Source organism: Heptranchias perlo, chromosome 6 (assembly GCF_035084215.1).
Source record: "Heptranchias perlo isolate sHepPer1 chromosome 6, sHepPer1.hap1, whole genome shotgun sequence".
Taxonomy (NCBI): Eukaryota; Metazoa; Chordata; class Chondrichthyes; order Hexanchiformes; family Hexanchidae; genus Heptranchias; species Heptranchias perlo.
Window position 1 is genome coordinate 40,284,012 of NC_090330.1, and position 18,064 is coordinate 40,302,075.

General features: G+C 38.7%; 1 protein-coding gene across 1 annotated transcript in view; it reads left to right on the plus strand.

Annotated features, from left to right (window-relative positions):
* The first annotated feature begins 2,595 nt into the window (after positions 1 to 2,595).
* Positions 2,596 to 18,064, plus strand: part of upf3a (UPF3A regulator of nonsense mediated mRNA decay) — a 38,670-nt gene continuing 23,201 nt past the window's right edge. The window contains exons 1-4 of the mRNA XM_067985433.1: positions 2,596 to 2,755; positions 10,358 to 10,464; positions 13,298 to 13,404; positions 14,066 to 14,164. Of these exons, the coding sequence (XP_067841534.1) occupies positions 2,639 to 2,755; positions 10,358 to 10,464; positions 13,298 to 13,404; positions 14,066 to 14,164 (430 nt within the window). The 5' untranslated portion in view covers positions 2,596 to 2,638. The remainder of the gene's footprint in view (positions 2,756 to 10,357; positions 10,465 to 13,297; positions 13,405 to 14,065; positions 14,165 to 18,064) is intronic.

An 18,064-nucleotide genomic window follows, 5' to 3' on the forward strand; every position in this document is an offset into this window, starting at 1 on the left:
TAAGGGGTGACCTAATTTTTTTTTTATTCGTTCATGGGATGTGGGTGTCGCTGGCAAGGCCAGCATTTATTGCCCATCCCTAATTGCCCTTGAGAAGGTGGTGGTGAGCCGCCTTCTTGAACCGCTGCAGTCTGTGTGATGAAGGTTCTCCCACAATGCTGTTAGGTAGGGAGTTCCAGGACGATGAAGGAACGGCGATATATTTCCAAGTCGGGATGGTATGTGACTTGAAGGGGAACGTGCAGGAACGTACCCATGTGCCTGCCGCTCTTGTCCTTCTAGGTGGTAGAGGTTGCGGGTTTGGGAGGTGTTGTCGAAGAAGCCTTGGCAAGTTGCTGCAGTGCATCCTGTAGATGGTACACACTGCAGCCACGGGGCGCGGTGGTAGAGCGATTTATTGTTTAGGGTGATGGATAGGGTGTCAATCAAGTGGGCTGCTTTGTCCTGGATGGTGTCGAGCTTCTTGACTGTCGAAGAAGCCTTAGCGAGTTTACTATATTGCCAAGTTTTGTACCATCCGCAAACTTTGAAATTGTGTTCCCTATACCCAAGTCCAGGTCATTTATATATAACAAGAAAAGTAATGGTCCTAATACCGATCCCTGGGGGACCCCACTGCATACTTCTCTCCAGTCAGAAAAACATCCATTTAGCACTAATCTCTGCCTCCTATCCCTAGCCAATTATGTACCCAAGTTACCACCATTCCTTTAACCTTCTAATGTGCTTATATTTTCTGAATAAGTCTGTTATGTAGTATTTTACCAAATGCCTTTTGAAAGTCCATATATACGTTTACTGCACTACCTTCACCAACCCTCTCTGATACTTCATCAAAGAACTATCAGGTTAATCAGACATGATTTACCTTTAATAAATCCATGCTGGCTGTCCCTTATTAACTCATGCTTCTCCAAGTGAGAATTAATTTTGTCCTTGACAATGGTCCCTAGTAATTTTCCCACCACTGCTATTAGATTGTCTGGCCTGTAGTTACCAGTGTTATCCCTCTCACCTTTTTGAGAGAAAAATATAACGGAATTATTAATGAATGTGTGCTTGTTGCAACAATCCTTGGCCTCCATCCTCCAGAGGTATCAGTGGCATCACGCCATTAATGCCCACCATCTAGATGCAGAGAAGATAATGATGTAGCTGCACATAATCAAGTCAAGCCTGTGAAGGACCAATTTCGGGACAATATTTTCTTCCCCATCATAGACTCTTGTTATAAATGGTCTCAAAAAACGCTTTAATGCACTTGCATGTATCTGCAAAAGACTTCTAGTCAAGTATGGGTCAGTCGAGACTTAATAGCTTAGCAACTCTTGCCAACGAAAGTGATCTAACAAGATCTGTAAATTGCAGTAACATTATTGATTCAATTGCTGAGAGAAGGGCAAGAAAAGCACCATCATAAATTGAAAGTCTTAAAATAAAGTTTACGGAAATTTGGAAACTTCATTTTTATCTTCTATTTCCTTTACTGCATCTTTTATTATCACTGATGAGTTTCATTCCTAAATTTCCCCTCTTCCCAGCTCAGGCTCGGTACACTTCCCGCCCCCCCCCCCCCCCCCCCGATACATTTGAACTTTTTCAATGCTCATGTTTGGGTCTTCAAATTATTTTTTAATGCCATATTGATTTGTATTGCTCTGTTGTCTATAAGCTGATGCCCCTTTGAACAATGTCAAAAGACTGCACGGTAAAGAACAGAAATGCATTTTCCATATGAGCATATTTTATATTAATAAAAGGCTGGTATGTGCGTACATTTCAACATGCTGGTGAGATCCATACTAGAACCTGTCAGTAGTACCTGCACCAGACCAGAACCTGTCAGTAGTACATGCACCAGACCAGAACCTGTCAGTAGTACATGCACCAGACCAGAACCTGTCAGTAGTACATGCACCAGACCAGAACCTGTCAGTAGTACATGCACCAGACCAGAACCTGTCAGTAGTACATGCACCAGACCAGAACCTGTCAGTAGTACATGCACCAGACCAGAACCTGTCAGGAGTACATGCACCAGACCAGAACCTGTCAGTAGTACATGCACCAGACCAGAACCTGTCAGTAGTACATGCACCAGACCAGAACCTGTCAGGAGTACATGCACCAGACCAGAACCTGTCAGGAGTAAATGCACCAGACCAGAACCTGTCAGGAGTAAATGCACCAGACCAGAACCTGTCAGTAGTACATGCACCAGACCAGAACCTGTCAGGAGTACATGCACCAGACCAGAACCTGTCAGGAGTACATGCACCAGACCAGAACCTGTCAGGAGTACATGCACCAGACCAGAACCTGTCAGGAGTACATGCACCAGACCAGAACCTGTCAGGAGTACATGCACCAGACCAGAACCTGGACATGCACCAGACCAGAACCTGTCAGGAGTACATGCACCAGACCACACAGCACCCACGGGCTTCTTTACCCAGCTTCTTTGTGGCATCAGTTTGGTGCCTGCACCGTGATGGTGGAAGCAGCCAATCAGAGACCAGCATTGAAGTCGGGGGCGGGGAGGGTTTGGAGAGCGTGCGCGGGAGATCTCGCGAGACGTGGCGCTTTCCCCGTGAAGAGTTGAGGCTGGCTGAGAGAAAGCGAGGGGCGCGCCTGCGGAATGAAAGAAGAGAAAGAGAACAAGGGGCGAGAGCGGCGAGTGGAGATCCAGTTCAGAGACAGAGAGGAAGGGGAGAAACGGAAAGAGAAGGATGAGAGAAAGGAGGTGCTCACCAAGGTGTGGGCCGCGCTGCTCGCTTTCTTACCTCTCAAGCACGAACCGTTTTTGTCGAGAGCGTTACGGGGTCTCCATGGTGACGTGAGAGTTAAAATCATAACGCGAATGAAGCGAACGCTTGCGATGATTGACAGCTCGCGAGCCAACCTGAACCGCAGTGACAGCACGCGTAGCCCGCAATTGTCGCTCCTCCAATGCTTTCCCGTTCCTTTGGTTTGCAACCCACTCATTGATAGCCGGTCGTTCTTTATAATGCTGTGATGCACAGTATAGGCATCCATATACTCTAGATTGATGGTGCAGAGATTTTCCAACGAATCATATGGAGAAACGTGCATTGTCCTTTTCTGTGTTTATCATAAACTGGCTTCATAACCATCCTCATCATAAGTAACTATGGGTGCATTTACGTATTAAATTTCTGTGGTCATAAATCATGCGACACGGGACGGGTTGTGGCTATTTTTAAATTCAGTGACTTGGACGTGGTGAAATTCCCTATTTAGAGAAAATTGGGAGAATACCTATGACTGTAATTTCGCAGTCTTGCGTTGCACGTTTTAAAGTCACATATTACTGTGATTTCGTTAGCGGATCATTCATTACGGAGAAAATATTTTTTGATTTTAAATATTTTCTGTTTTCACCGATGTTTTAAGAGCATTTATGATTTTGGTGTGCTTATTCATGAAAGGTGTCACCGTTTTGCACATAACCTTAAACTGCCCTAAGACATGTATTAATTATTTGTAGACAAACAAATATTGCTTAACATTGCATGATTAGTTGGCAAATTTACAGATTCGCAAACTAGTTGTAGGTGCAGTTGTTGCAGATGGACGTGTGATGACAATCTGCAGGAAGAAATTTAGTTGTAAGATTCTATGATTCTACACTGCATGGCAATATTTACATGTCACTTGAACAGAGATATACTATGTATAAACTGTTCATCAGGTGCTCTACTTTAAAGATATGATCAGTACTGCAGATCTACCAGACTCATCTATAGAAATGCACCACAGAGGCTTGACTTAGTTCTGATCTGCCATCAGTAGCCATGTCATGTTGGAGACAGTGCATCCCACCATACCCCTCTCCCCCATGGAGGTTAGTCACAGGTTTTTCAATGATACACTTTTTCATTAACACATTGAATACTGTTTGTAATTCTACTTTAGACACCAAATGGAAACACAGTTTTGATTTTGTTTTCTAAAATAATTATGGTTTAATCATTTTATTGGTGATGAATGCAATTTGTTATGAATATTTTGTGGATTTTTTTTGTAAAAATATAACATTTAATGATCTCCAGGAGATATTTTTAAATCCCGATAGTTTTATAGTGTGTGTGTATGTATGTACATTTTATGATATTTTAAAATCTGAATTATTTTTAGGGGTTTATTGCTTTCAATACAAGGATTAAGTATTACACTGAGTTGCAGTCTGTGCAAAAATGTTAAAATAAATATTGATTCTTGTTTTGCAACCATAAACTTTTATTGAAGCATTCAGAAATTTTTCATTTTACTTGTAATAGAATCATAGAAAGTTACGGCACAGAAGGAGGCCATTCGACCCATTGTGTCCTTGCCGGCTGATAAAGAGCTATTCAGCTTAATCCCACTTTCCAGCACTTGGTCTGTAGCCCTGTAGGTTACAGCACTTCAAGTGCACATCAGAGTACTTTTTAAATGAGTTGATGGTTCTACCAAATACTTGTCATTTCACTTACTGATTTTGTAAAGAAATAAGCAACTGAATAACAAGTTAAATACTTTTGTTGAAGAAATAGCCAACAATGTAATCTCTTTAATGCAAAATAGTAACATAGTTTCCAAAATTCAAGAACACATCTATCTAAGTGCTGCCACTGAATAAAGTTAATGATTTGAGGTGTTTAAAATGTTAAAAGGATTTGATAGGGTAGACAAAGAAAAATGTGGGAATCAAGAACAAGGGGACATAATCTTAAAATTAGAGCTAGAGCATTCAGGAGCAAAATCAGGAAACACTTTTTCACACAAAGGGTAGCAGAAATCTGGGACTCTCTTCCCCCAAAAGGCTGTGGATGTTAGGACAATTGGAGCTTTCAAGACTGAGATAGATAGATATTTGTTAGGTAAAGGTATCAAGGGATATTGAGCAATGGCAGGAAAATGGAGTTGAGGTGCAGATCAGCCATTATCTAATTGAATAGCAGAACAGGCTCGAGGGGCTGAATGGCCTACTCCTGTTCCTATGTTCCTAATTACCACATTACTGTTTTCAGGAATTGGTTCAAATTGATATGCAGAAAAATGTTTATCCATCATGATTTGGGGAATTTTAGCAGTGAAGATATATGAAGAATATTTGAATGAAAATGCTTTATCTATTTCAGAACTCTTCTGACTAAATGAGATGTTTCTTACTATTAAAGATTTTGAACATTGTAAAACTGTGGCGTACACTTTTAGAAATGCTGTCAAGAAAACAGCATGGATCTCTGACTGAAAAACTATTGAAATCAGATCTAACTTTTTCAAGTACTCACTTTTTTTTCATGTAGCTTGGTGAATCACTGCAAAGATAACATTTTCCCAACCTTCTTGAGAATGTCTAGCACTGTGTCCAAGAATGCATTTCATGCTTCTACCAATTCTAGTTCCACTGTTATTGTGTGCCAATCACCTATCTTCTATTTGCAAAAGGTAAACAAGGTGGTGATGGCTAGGTCAATATGTATCTCACCGTATCTTTCTACTTGGCACTTTGCAGCCCTCTGGACTTAACATTGACTTTAACAACTTCAGATTTTAACTAGCTCCTATTTTCTCTCAGGCATCAGGTGCTGGCAACGTAGCATGGGTGTGCTGGCTTTTCTGGGGTTAAAGGAGGGAGTGGGTTGGTTTGGGGTAGGGACTGCACCCCCAGTTACAACACTGTGATGGCGGGGTGCTCTTCACCCTTGGTATCGACCTGCTTTTTTCTTCCACCAAACTCCTGCCTGCTCTGCTTTGTCAGTTTTTCATGCTTCCCATTCTACTTAACTATCCCTTGTTAGCCATTCACACTCTCTGTGACTTGTATATGAGCTTTATTTCTTTGATTTCTCTAATTATGCCTCCTTTTGTTTCGTGCCATTTAATCATCTTCTGTTCTCCACCCAAGCATTTTACAGGTCATTCTAGTTCTTTTCCTCTGTGTGTGGTCATTTTGCATTCCCTCCTTCCCCATTTTTTTGTTCTATTCCTTTTTAAATGCTTTTTATCTGTTCCGTCATCCAGTTCTGAGGAAGGGGTCAGTGCCCGAAATACCGATTTGTGTTATCTTAGCAGATGCTGCCTGACCTACGAGTGTTTCCATTGTTCTCTCTTTTTGTTTCAGATTTTCAGCATCTGCAGTATTTTGCATTTTGTTCAATATATATCTCTACTGTTTCATTGTCCCAGAAATGTTTACACCTTTCACTAATTTGTTAATGTGTTTAAAACTTGAGCAGTGTTCTGGTAGCTAATGCCCTTTTGGGCCATTAGTTTGGTTACAATGAATGCCACGTTGCACCATAGCTCGAACAAATTTGTACATGATATTGTTGATGACAAAACGTCATTGACCTATAGTAACATAGTAGGTACAGCACAGGAGGAGGCCATTTGGCCCATTGTGCCTGTGCCAACTCTTTGAAAGAGCTATAAGAACATAAGAAATAGGAGCAGGAGTAGCCCATATGGTCCCTCGAGCCTGCTCCGCCATTCATTAAGATCATGGCTGATCCATTGGCCTATCCAATTAATCCCATTCCCCTGCTGTTTTCCCATAGCCCTGTAAATTTTTTCCCTTCAGGTATTTATCTAATTCCCTTTTGAAAGTTCTATTGAATCTGCTTCCTCCACCCTTTCAGGCAGTGCATTCCAGATAATTACTGCTCGCTGCGTAAAAAAAATGTTTCCTCATGTTGCCTCTGGCAGTTTTGCCAATCACCTTAAATCTGTGTCCTGAAATGTTAACTCTAGGTTTCTCTCTCCAAAAATGCTGCCTGACCTGCTGAGTGTTTCCAGCATTTTATGTTTATATTTCAGATTTCCAGCATCTTCAATTCTTTGTTTTTTTTCTCATAATGTTAGATATGTACATTGTGTATGTACATATTTATGCTTTTAAAAAGTGTTGGTAACCCAGCTGCAAAATCAATACTAATCAATTTAGTGGAAACTGAATAGGTTGCTTTTATACTGTTCTTCGTGGGATGCTAGCTCTGCAGGCTCCTGAAGAATGCATAAAGCACAGGTAGCAGCAAGCCTAATACTTGCCCAGTTTGCTAAGTCAGTTCCAGGTGGACCCAGCTTTACAAAAAAAAGTGCCTTTCTGACAGTCAAACTTGCCAAATCCAAGTTTATATTGGGGTGCTACCTGCTGGTTGCTGAAGTTGTCATCAAGCAGTTCACATGAGAAAAAGTTGGAGAAAATTGAACTGGAGCAGTAGCTTCTGAAAGGGGAAGCTTAATGTAGGTATGAATACAAGAAATCATGGACATTTCTATATCAGCACTTTATTATTTTTATTTTAAAAATGTGTATCCATTTTAGTGGCGGTTTACAGTACTGAGAACAGTGAGGTTATTTTGCTCGTGGTCTTGTTACAAACTGTTCATAGGCTTTTGTTCCGTTTTCTCCCTGCACCCCCGCCCCCCTTCACCACAGTCCATGACTGAATCTTTGCTGGATTAGACAATGGGCAGGAAAATAACAAAATGGCAGAAAATGGTCTGTAAAGATCCTATACGAAATAAATTCTCACTGCAATAGATGGATATTCATAGGATTCAATGCTGAACCTGTTAAATAACTTTTTCTTTTAATTCTAAAAAGAAACTGCAGAGGACTGTGTAGTTACAAGTGTGTATTCTTCTTACTCGCCCAAAGATTTCAATTCCCTTTTAGCAGAAAATACTGTAAATCTAAATAAAGTCTTTACATTGTTCTCTTTTCTCTCTATTTAATAATATGTTTTTTTATTAGAGACTTTTACAGCACAGAAGAAGGCCATTTAGTTGATCATACCTACATTGAAAGAGTTACCCACATAATTCCATTCCTCTGACCTTTCTGCATTGTGTTTTTCAAATATTATTTTATACATTTCTGTTTGAAAAGCTATTAAGGATTTTGCTTTCACCACAGTTTCTGGTGGAGTATTCCATGTCCTAACAACCCTCTGCACAAAAAAAAATTCTGCTAACCTCTTCATTGGTTAGGTGATGATTCGAAATTTATACCCTCTAGTTACCAGCTGACCAATGGAAATTTTGTTTTTATTTAACTTGTCAAAACCCTTTGAAAACCTACATAGTTCATCTCTTAACCTTCTTTATTCTAGTGAGAAGAACCACAGTTTCTCTAGTTTCTCTTGTGCAGGCAAGAGGTTCATTCCAAAAATTTCTTCAAACCCAATGAACAGGCAATGGCACCTCTTCGGCCCACTATAACGATTGGTCAGAGAGAGAAACATAGGAAGAGGAGTAGGCCATTCAGCACCTCGAGCCGTTCCACCATTCAATTAGATCATGGCTGATCTGTCTCTTAACTCCATCTACCCACCTTGGTTCCATAACCCTCAATACCCTTGCCTAACAAAAATCTATCAGTCTCAGTTTTGAAATTTTCAATTGACCTAGCCTCAACAGTTCCTAGCTTCTTGCCATTTAGAAAATACTCTGATCTATCTTTCTTAGTGGATGACCTTTCAAAGTGGATGACGTCAGATTTCCCACATTGAACTCCATCTGCCACAGTCTTGCCTACTCTTTTAATCTATCAGTGACTCTTCGCAACTTTTTGCTCCCATTTACACTATTTACTGTGCTACCTAACTTAATGTCGTCAGCAAACTTAGATATATGGCTCTCTATTCCTTCATCCAAGTCATTTATAAATATAGTGAAAAGCAATGGCCCCAGTAAAGATCCCTGAGGAGACACCACTAGTCACATCCTGCCAGTTTGAGTACACATCTATTATCCCTACTCTCTGTATCCTACCTCCTAACCAATTCCCTATCCAAGCCAATGGGTTGCCTCCAATTGTTTTATGCGGAACCTTGTTGATTGCCTTCTGGAAGTCCATATAAATAACATCCATAAGAGAGAGAGCAGATATCCAAAAACTGGACACTATCCTAACTGTGGGGTAGCCAGTGACTTGTATAGGTTTAACATACCTCTTTGCTTTTGTACACTGTCCCTATTTATAAAATCTCGGACCTCGTGCTTTTTTTTTACAGCTTATGTATCTGCCCTCCTACTTTTAAGGATTGGGGTATCTGAATCCCTATGACTCTACTGCTCTATTCTTTTTACTTTGCCGTTTAGTGCATATTTGTCCTCACATTTTGGGAAGAAAAATATCACCTCACATTTCCTGCATTAAATTTCACTAGATGTGTATCTACCCAATCTGGTAACCTATGTCCTCCTGAAGTCAAACTATGATATTGTGGCCCCTATATCCAAGTTCAGATCATTTATTGAGACAAGCCAACACTGATACCTGATGGGTACCACTGTTTACGTCTCTGCAGTCTGAAAAATATCCATTAACCATGACTCCCTGCTTTCTGTCCTTTAACCAATATCCAATCCATGCTGCCACATTCCCTTAGTTGTGTTTCTATTTTGTCACAACACTCTGTTACCATATTTAGGCCCACATAAGTTGCTTTGGTATCAGTTTGATGTCACTGTATGGCGTATCCATTATCTTGCATTGACACTGCTGAACAGCAGAAAAGCTTTTGCAAATTATATTTTATGTTCAGTCGCAACAAAGCCACCATTTAAATGTTCATTCTAAAGAAGAAGCCACATAAAGCTATCTAAGTATAGAGCTATTACCTTTAACTTGGTATGTTTTAATTTTTTTTTAATTAGGTAAATGCTGCAATGTTTTATTGAACTTAGGTCCTTTTTGAGAACAGATTATTTACTCCCCAAAGTAAATTTTCTTAAAATTTTGACATTGTCTTTTGGTTGCACCATCCACGTAACCTGGTCTCATCAAGTCTGGAGCATAATCTCTTGTGCGCACAAATGGAATTGGGATGCAGATAATCTGTTCAGGAACTCCCCTTCACAGCTCCTCAAGTACATTGCAGCATTCGCTTTACTGTTGGGCAAAACAAATGCAAATCTGCATTTACCTTGAAACAATAACAGGCTCAGAAAGTGGATTGTGCATGGTGTGTAGCCTTGATGGCCTTTTTTTGTTCTATGTTTTCTTACAATCTTAAAGCATGACAAAACACCTCTCAAAGCCAGATAAAAATCAAGTAACAGGTCCATGACTCAAGTTCTTAACAATCTGATGTTATAACCACCAGAATTCTGTTTCACCCTTGTATCTTCTAAAAGTGTGAAGCAGACTTTCAGATAGGGTAGTGGTGGCAAGAGCCCTAGAATCATTTAAGAAACAATTGGATGTGATAATGGGGTGACTTTAGGGTCTCTCTGGATGAATGAACTAAGATGGGAGGAATGGTCTTCCTCATCCATAATTATTTTATGAACGTTGTACTCCCTGGAAAATCCCTTCATCCCTTAATTCGTATGTTTACAGGTGGTGGTTCGACGTTTACCTCCTAACCTAACCAAAGCACAGCTAGAGGAACAACTGCATCCACTACCTACGCATGATTATTTTGAATTTTGCGCTGCTGATGTAAGGTATGAATAAGAATTTGGTCCCCCTATAATGGGATTTTTTGTTTTGTTTAATAGGAACATAAGACAAACTTATTAAGAAGTAATGAAATGTAATTTGTGAATAAGAATGATTCAGTAACTTGAAGCCGTGATAGTAATTCTTATAAATCCAATGTAAATGATAATCATTATTCTCCAATGTGTGGGATTGTAGGATGTGCTTTTAGTTTTTAAAAAGCACAAATTACATTTTATACATTTATTTTTTTAATTGTCACATCACTAAGAAAATTATATTTCATGAAAGATCATAAAATGTTTTTTAAAAAACCATGGAAATTGTATCACGACTTTACTGTAACTTTTTCATCTAAGATCTTGGTCCAAAAGAACATTAGGGTTGAAATTCCACTGAATGCTATTTTTGATTTAAATGTGTTAGTGACTTTGTTAAACTAGCGCACATAGGAAGTTTTTACTAATATATTAACGAGTGCACTAAAACAATGCTCATTGGAACTTTAGTCACACTGTGATTAGTAGCACCCTTGTTGTCCAGCACAGTAGGAATGATGTCCTATCCAACTCTAGTATTTCAAAAATCCAAATTTACTCAAGGCTCCTGCCATCCTCAGTAATTCCTTTTCCTGCACGCTGCCTATGTATAATTATAAAACTAGCAAAATTAGAAGAAAATGAATACAACTCACAAAACCAGTGCTACTGAATTTTTGGCTTATTAAATGGGTCCTAGTTCGGTTTTCAGGGATGGGATTAAAGTTCCAACGAGCATTTATTTTTTATTTGTTCATGGGATGTGGGCGTCGCTGGCGAGGCCGGCATTTATTGCCCATCCCTAATTGCCCTTGAGAAGGTGGTGGTGAGCCGCCTTTTTGAACCACTGCAGTCCGTGTAGTGAAGGTTCTCCCACAGTGCTGTTAGGAAGGGAGTTCCAGGATTTTGACCCAGTGACGATGAAGGAACGGCGATATATTTCCAAGTCGGGATGGTGTGTGACTTGGAGGGGAACGTGCAGGTGGTGTTGTTCCCATGTTTTAGTGCACTAGTTAACATGCTCGCAAAAATTTCCTATGTGCGCTAGTTTAACAAAGTTAACCACACATTTAAATCAAAAATAGCATTCAGTGGAATTTCAACCCTAATGTTTTCCTTTTTTTAAAATTTTTTTCCCCTTTTCTTATCTCCTCCTTCTAATCAGAGTATGCCCCACAATACCTTGGCCAAATGGGCACAAACAGTCCACCAACAATACTCTGTGTAAAAACAATTCTCTTAACCTCTCTCCTCACTCCCCCAGTGATAAAATTTTAAATTGATAACCTCTACTCACTATCTCCACGATGTGGAGATGCCGGTGATGGACTGGGGTGGAGAAATGTAAGGAATCTTACAACACTAGGTTATAGTCCAACAGTTTTATTTGAAAATCACAAGCTTTCGGAGCTTACCTCCTTCGTCGGGTGAGTGAGTGAAGGTTTCATATATGCTATGAGATTTTAGAAACCTTCACTCACTCACCTGACGAAGGAGGTAAGCTCCGAAAGCTTGTGATTTTCAAATAAAACTGTTGGACTGTAACCTGGTGTTGTAAGATTCCTTACACTATCTCCACAACCAGGGAAAATTGTCATGCCCTATTCATCCTATCAAAACTCTTCATATTTTAAAAACTTCTACTAGGTCTCAAGCTCTTACCCTCTTGTGTTACAATGGAATTAGTCACAATGAGGTGGAATTTCATCTTGACGTCCTGGCATAAAACTGGTGTTGTGGATTGACCCTTCATTATAGAAACCTGATTTTCCATTCCATTGAAATCTGCAGTGCCAGTTTTATGTCCGGGCAGCAAGTGGAAAATCTACTCTTAAGGTCTCTCCTCATAACAACATTTTCCGATCCTGGTATCATCCTTTGGTGAATCTACATTAACAAATACTTCAACAAAACATCATACTTCAGCACAGTACTGAGGGACTGCTGCACAGTCTTTCAAACGAGTCATTAAACTGAGGCCTAGTCTGCCTCCTCAGGTGTAGGTAAAAGATCCTATGCCACTATTTGAATGAAGAGTAGGGGAGTAGTCCAAGGTGTCCTGGCCAATATTTATCCCTCAACCAATAGCACTAAAACATTATCTGATCATTATTTCATTGCTGATTATGGGACCTTGCTGTGCACAAATTGGCAGCCGCGTTCCCTACATTACAACAGTGACTACACTTTAAAAGTACTTCATTGGCAGTAAAGTGCTTTGGGACGTCTTGAGGTTGTGAAAGGCACTATATAAATGCAAGCAGTCTCTATGACTTTAGTGTCCTTTCTATAATGGTGTGTCCAGAACTGGACACATGACTGTTATTGTGGCCTAACTATTGCTTTGTACAAATTTATCATTATTTCTTTTACAAGTTCTGAACAAATTGTTTTCAAAGATTAGAAATCTATTACAGTGGATGATTTGACCATCACTGAATAATTTAGATTGCAATATTAGATTATTATCATGGAGTTATTGAATAATTTTCTTTGCAGATCAGGGAGAAGATTCACAGAGTTTACCTTGGAAATTTTATCTGTTTTCATTCATCTCTCTCAGTAGATTTAAGTAAGTTGGGTAAATTCCATGATGGTGCAGATTGTACATGATCAGTTGGAAACAGAAAAAATTGATTTTTCTTGTTAGTTTCTTATTTTCTTATTACCAATAACATAAGCCGATTTTAAGAAATTTCAATTTTTTTTTACTTGTCAACCACTTTTATTGGAACTGTTTACTATGTACATCTGTAGGTTCAGTATGATATTGTGAACTTTTTTTTTTATTTTTCATCAGCCTTTACCCCCACCTGTTCTCTAGAGCTTACATCAATTTTAAAAATCCTGATGACATAATTCTCTTCAGAGACCGATTTGATGGATATATCTTCATTGATAATAAAGGTAAAGATGCAACAAGTTTGAGTTACAAATCAAACAATCCAGATTTCCTATTTCTTACAGGAAACTCCTGTTACTCGTTGAACACCATACTTGCTGCATTTCACCATACTTGAGCATTTCCTCCAATGTCCATCGGTCAGCAACTTGCACAACGATGTTTGCACCTAACAACACTTGGATGGACTATTATCTGCACATAAATTAAACCTGCCTGAACCCAGGATTTTTAACCATGTTGTCACCATAAATTCATTTTTTTCTTGATTGTTCAGCTCAATGGGACTTGTTGAATTTGTCGATGACAACAGAAATAATAGTGCTAGCTGCTGAGCAGAAAAAAAAAATACTGAGTTTTGGATCAAGCCATGTTGCATTTTAATCTGATAAAGTGGATTTCAGTCTAGGCGTTTGAAATGTTCCATAGTTGAAATATATCACACATTGGTTGGACTATGGAGACCAAATCAAAGTGTGGTGTAATCTTATAGACTAAATTGTCATTGGCCATATCTGTAAATGTCATATTTTGATGATTTTTATCACCTTGACGATTGATCAAACACATGAAATGCTGACATTCAAGCAGAATAATTTTGTTTTAGTTGTACCTTATATAAACAATGAATTATTCTTTGTGTTTCTGTGATTGTAACACCTCCAGGTCAGGAATACCCTGCTGTGGTTGAATTTGCACCATTTCAGAAAATTTCTAAAAGGAAACTGAAGAAGAAAGATGCAAAATCTGGGAGCATTGAAGAAGGTAATTAACTAAGACCTACATAAGCTGAAAGCCCACAGAGTGGCAGAGCACTGACAAGACTGTACTTAAGACTTTCATGTTCAATCACTGCAGCGCAACAATCAACAAAACAAACAGAATGCTGACCTATATAGCCAAAACTGTAAAATGCTCGGGCAGATCACACCTTGACTACTATGTCCAGGTGTGGAAACTGATTCATAAAGGAAATAATCAGGTCCTCGGGGTAGTTCAAAGAAGAGTCATAAGGCTGATCCCCAACATCAGAAGACTGAGTTAGGAGGAAAAAAAGTGATAAACCTGGACTTTTCAGCCATGAAAAGAGGTGATCTTATGGGATACATAATATAGTATATGGTGTAGAAAAGGTAGATCTTGAACTCTGCTTCAGTGCTAAACCTTAAGAGTAGGACAAAGGGACACAAGTTCAAATTAGTGAACAGTAGAGTTAGAACTAATGTCAGGAAGTTCTTTTGCACACTTTCACACAAACGATGATCAACGTATGAAAAGGACTTCCAAAGGCAAAACCCCTGGAATCATGCCATGATGTAGGGGATTGTAGGGTCTTTCTGGACAGATGAGCAGAGAATAGCCTTTTTCATCTGTACCTGACTTGTGAATCACTATATTTAGTTAGAAGTAAAATAATAAGACGTGCTTCTAACTTTTTGTCAGACTTATTTCAACTTTAAAAAATAATTTGTCTATGACATTTTGCATAAAGAATTTTAAATACTTGTCATGTTTTTGGGTTTTTATGCTAGATATTTCCTTGGGTTTCGCATTTCCGACCATTCTGTAAGTGGCCCTTATGTCCCCTACGATCCAGTGTGTACTTTTACCTGCCCAATATCTAGGTAAGCAATAGCGAGACACCAGGATCATAACCGAGAACCTTTACTCTCTACACAAACTATTAGAATGTATCACATGTGATTCTTCTCTGTTTGAAAGGTGGACTGAGTATGCACTCTTATTAGATTGAGTTGCAGGCTGTGAATCAACAAATTGTTTTATTTAAATAGGACAGGTAAATGAACAGTAAACAGTATAAAACAATGGATCATACATCGCACTAGCCTTCTCGATACATAAAATAATAGAGATGCCAAATAGAGATGCCACTCACTTTCACTTTAAACATCGACTTTAAAGCATAAGTACACTTCGTACACTGTGGAGCAAACTACAGTTCGCAAATTAGCCCAGTTTCTCTATGGCTGCCACGTTCTTAAACTATAGAGCTCTCCGCTGTTGCCTGAAAGGCAGACATTGACTCTCCCTCATAAGAGAAGTTTCCACAGAAATACAATTCCAATTCCTTTGGCATTATACTGAAACAAAAGGCAACGAAAGACTGCATTTCTCTTAATTACATTATTTCAACAGCCATTCATAAAAGGCTTTACTTTTCTTACCAATATTAAATGGGTATTCAACAACAACGTGACAAAAATGCTTGTGATTGAACATGATGGCTCTGGCAAATTAAACAATTAACACCTTAGAATAAAGGTGTTAATAAAACCACCATTGTGGTTTTAATAGCAACTGGCAATCTACCTGTCTGATCTGAGTTTGTGGTTTTTCTGTTGAGAAATATCCTGTGTGACTTTGGGTTTTAACCCCTTGTTGCTTCTAGCAAAACAAGATATAAATTAAAAAATCGAGGCAGGCAAAAATCCATTTTTGTCACAATGCTATATGGCAGAAAAGAAAGAAAGTACAGAGCCACTCGTTTGATAAAATCTGATGAAGTTTTGGTTAGTTAATGAAAAGTTATCATGAATATTTAGGATGTATTTTACAGATTCCATCAAAGAACTTCACTATCAGTAAAAATCATATGTTGGGGAAGAAACATCATTTACCATTGTATTTTTTCAATAGCAGGGCAACTCCATTCTCCTTCCTGCAATATATTCTGCATTAGGTAACACAATAGGGAACTGCACTGTATGGCATCAAAATATCCTGAAGGATTATAGAACATTAAGAGTTTATTATGTAAATATATTAATTACATTGCTCTAACTTTGGGCTTCTGGGTACATCCTTCTTTTCTGTATTCCTATGCTTTAGATGATACAGCAATAATTTGACACAGATTTCAAAGCTACACAAATATGTCATCCTGCCTGAAACGTTTTTAGGCTTTCTGGTTTTCGGATTAAATTGATTGAACTTCCTCCACCGCCACCCATCAAAAAATATTGAAATCAGTGTTTGTGCATTAACACCAATGAAAAAAACTCCCAAAATGCATTCATTAAATTTTATTACTTCATAATTTGTATGATTTTACATATAATAACATCAGATTATGTTTGAGATTCCTGTAAAATAGTAGGAAAAGACAATTACTGCATGGGATCGTTATTTCCATCACAATTAATGGCTGCCAATCAATGTGCATTTGGACTGAATAAATTGGTCTAGTAAGATGAATAAAGTTAAAATATCTGCTCTGAATTGTTGAAGAGCACAGAAAACCCCCCCAAAATAACAAACCTGAAAAAAAAATTGCTGGAATGTTCCCCTAGCATTGATGCTACTTATTCATATTCACCTTCCCTTTGACACCTACCTCTGTGGATTCTTTCCCTGGTGACTTTTGCAAACGTTACCTTATAAGATAGCACTTTTGTTTTAGGAGGATGTGTTATCCTTGTAACTTCTGTTTCTCCGATATTTTGTTGTCACTGGTTTCTTCAGACCACATGTTTCCAGTATCAGAGAGGGCAGGCTAGGTATCTTACTCCAAGGTCACTGTTATGGTTTTGGGTTTTACATTAGATAAACTACTTGGATTGAGAGTCACCGACCACTCCCGTAAGGGGACCTCCTATCCCCTGGGAGCCAGAGTATGCCTTTGCTTGTTTAGGTAAACTGTGGCAAGATCCAGGAATGGAAAAGAGAACCATTGCCACTTCCTGAAATGTGCCTTGTGCCACTACATGATTGAACTTGCACTCTACCAGACCAAGACTCTGGCTATAAACCAACAGAGAAATTTATCTAACACATTTATAAACAGGTTAAAAAAAACACTACTGAGCACAAACTGTATATTTTACGATAATTTACAAAGCTTGCTATGCTTGATGTATCAAAACAAAGATGGTTCTCCTAACCTACCTCTCAATGTAAAATTGAACCTTGAAAAATGGTTGCTCACTTCTTACATAGCAAAGCATTACCATGGAGTTAGAATAGCTGAGTCTCTCTGCTGGGCTTAGGCAACCCCAAATAAACCTACACTTAGAAACTAGCAAGCCCAGACCTTTCAATCAAAGTAGTGTAGCCAGTCATTGTTGCTGCTTCTTTTTACAAGCCTGACACATGTCTTCATTTTAGACACAGCTGTCAAATCAGAACCCTATGATGCCAAGCACTTAAGTGATTTTGAATTGAATAGAATAGCTTGATTCATTGATCTCAACCAAATACTTTGAATTATTTGAGATGGCTAGTAAATACATTCTTACTTTATAACAGAGACTACACTTCAAAAGTACTTCATTAGTTGTAAAGCATTTTGGGAAGTCCTGAGGTCGTGAAAGGCACTATATAAATACAAGTTATTTTCTTTCTATATGTTGCCCAGCCACCAATCAAAGAAACTGTTGGACAGAAGGGCACCAATTACTCAGCATTCATTCAACATTAGTATATTAAACTTCCTTTTGTTTAACAGACATCAAAACTCAAATGCATATTAATTACCTTTGGCCTGCCAGTCTGGGATGTTTATTCATGTAATTTGCAGAAAACAGTCAGCCAAAACCAATACCTTGTTGTACTGTGGCCAACAATAGACAATGCAATAAACCAATGCAGACAAAAATACTTCAATTTTTTTGTCACAGCCACCACCAATATTTCTGTTAGCAATCT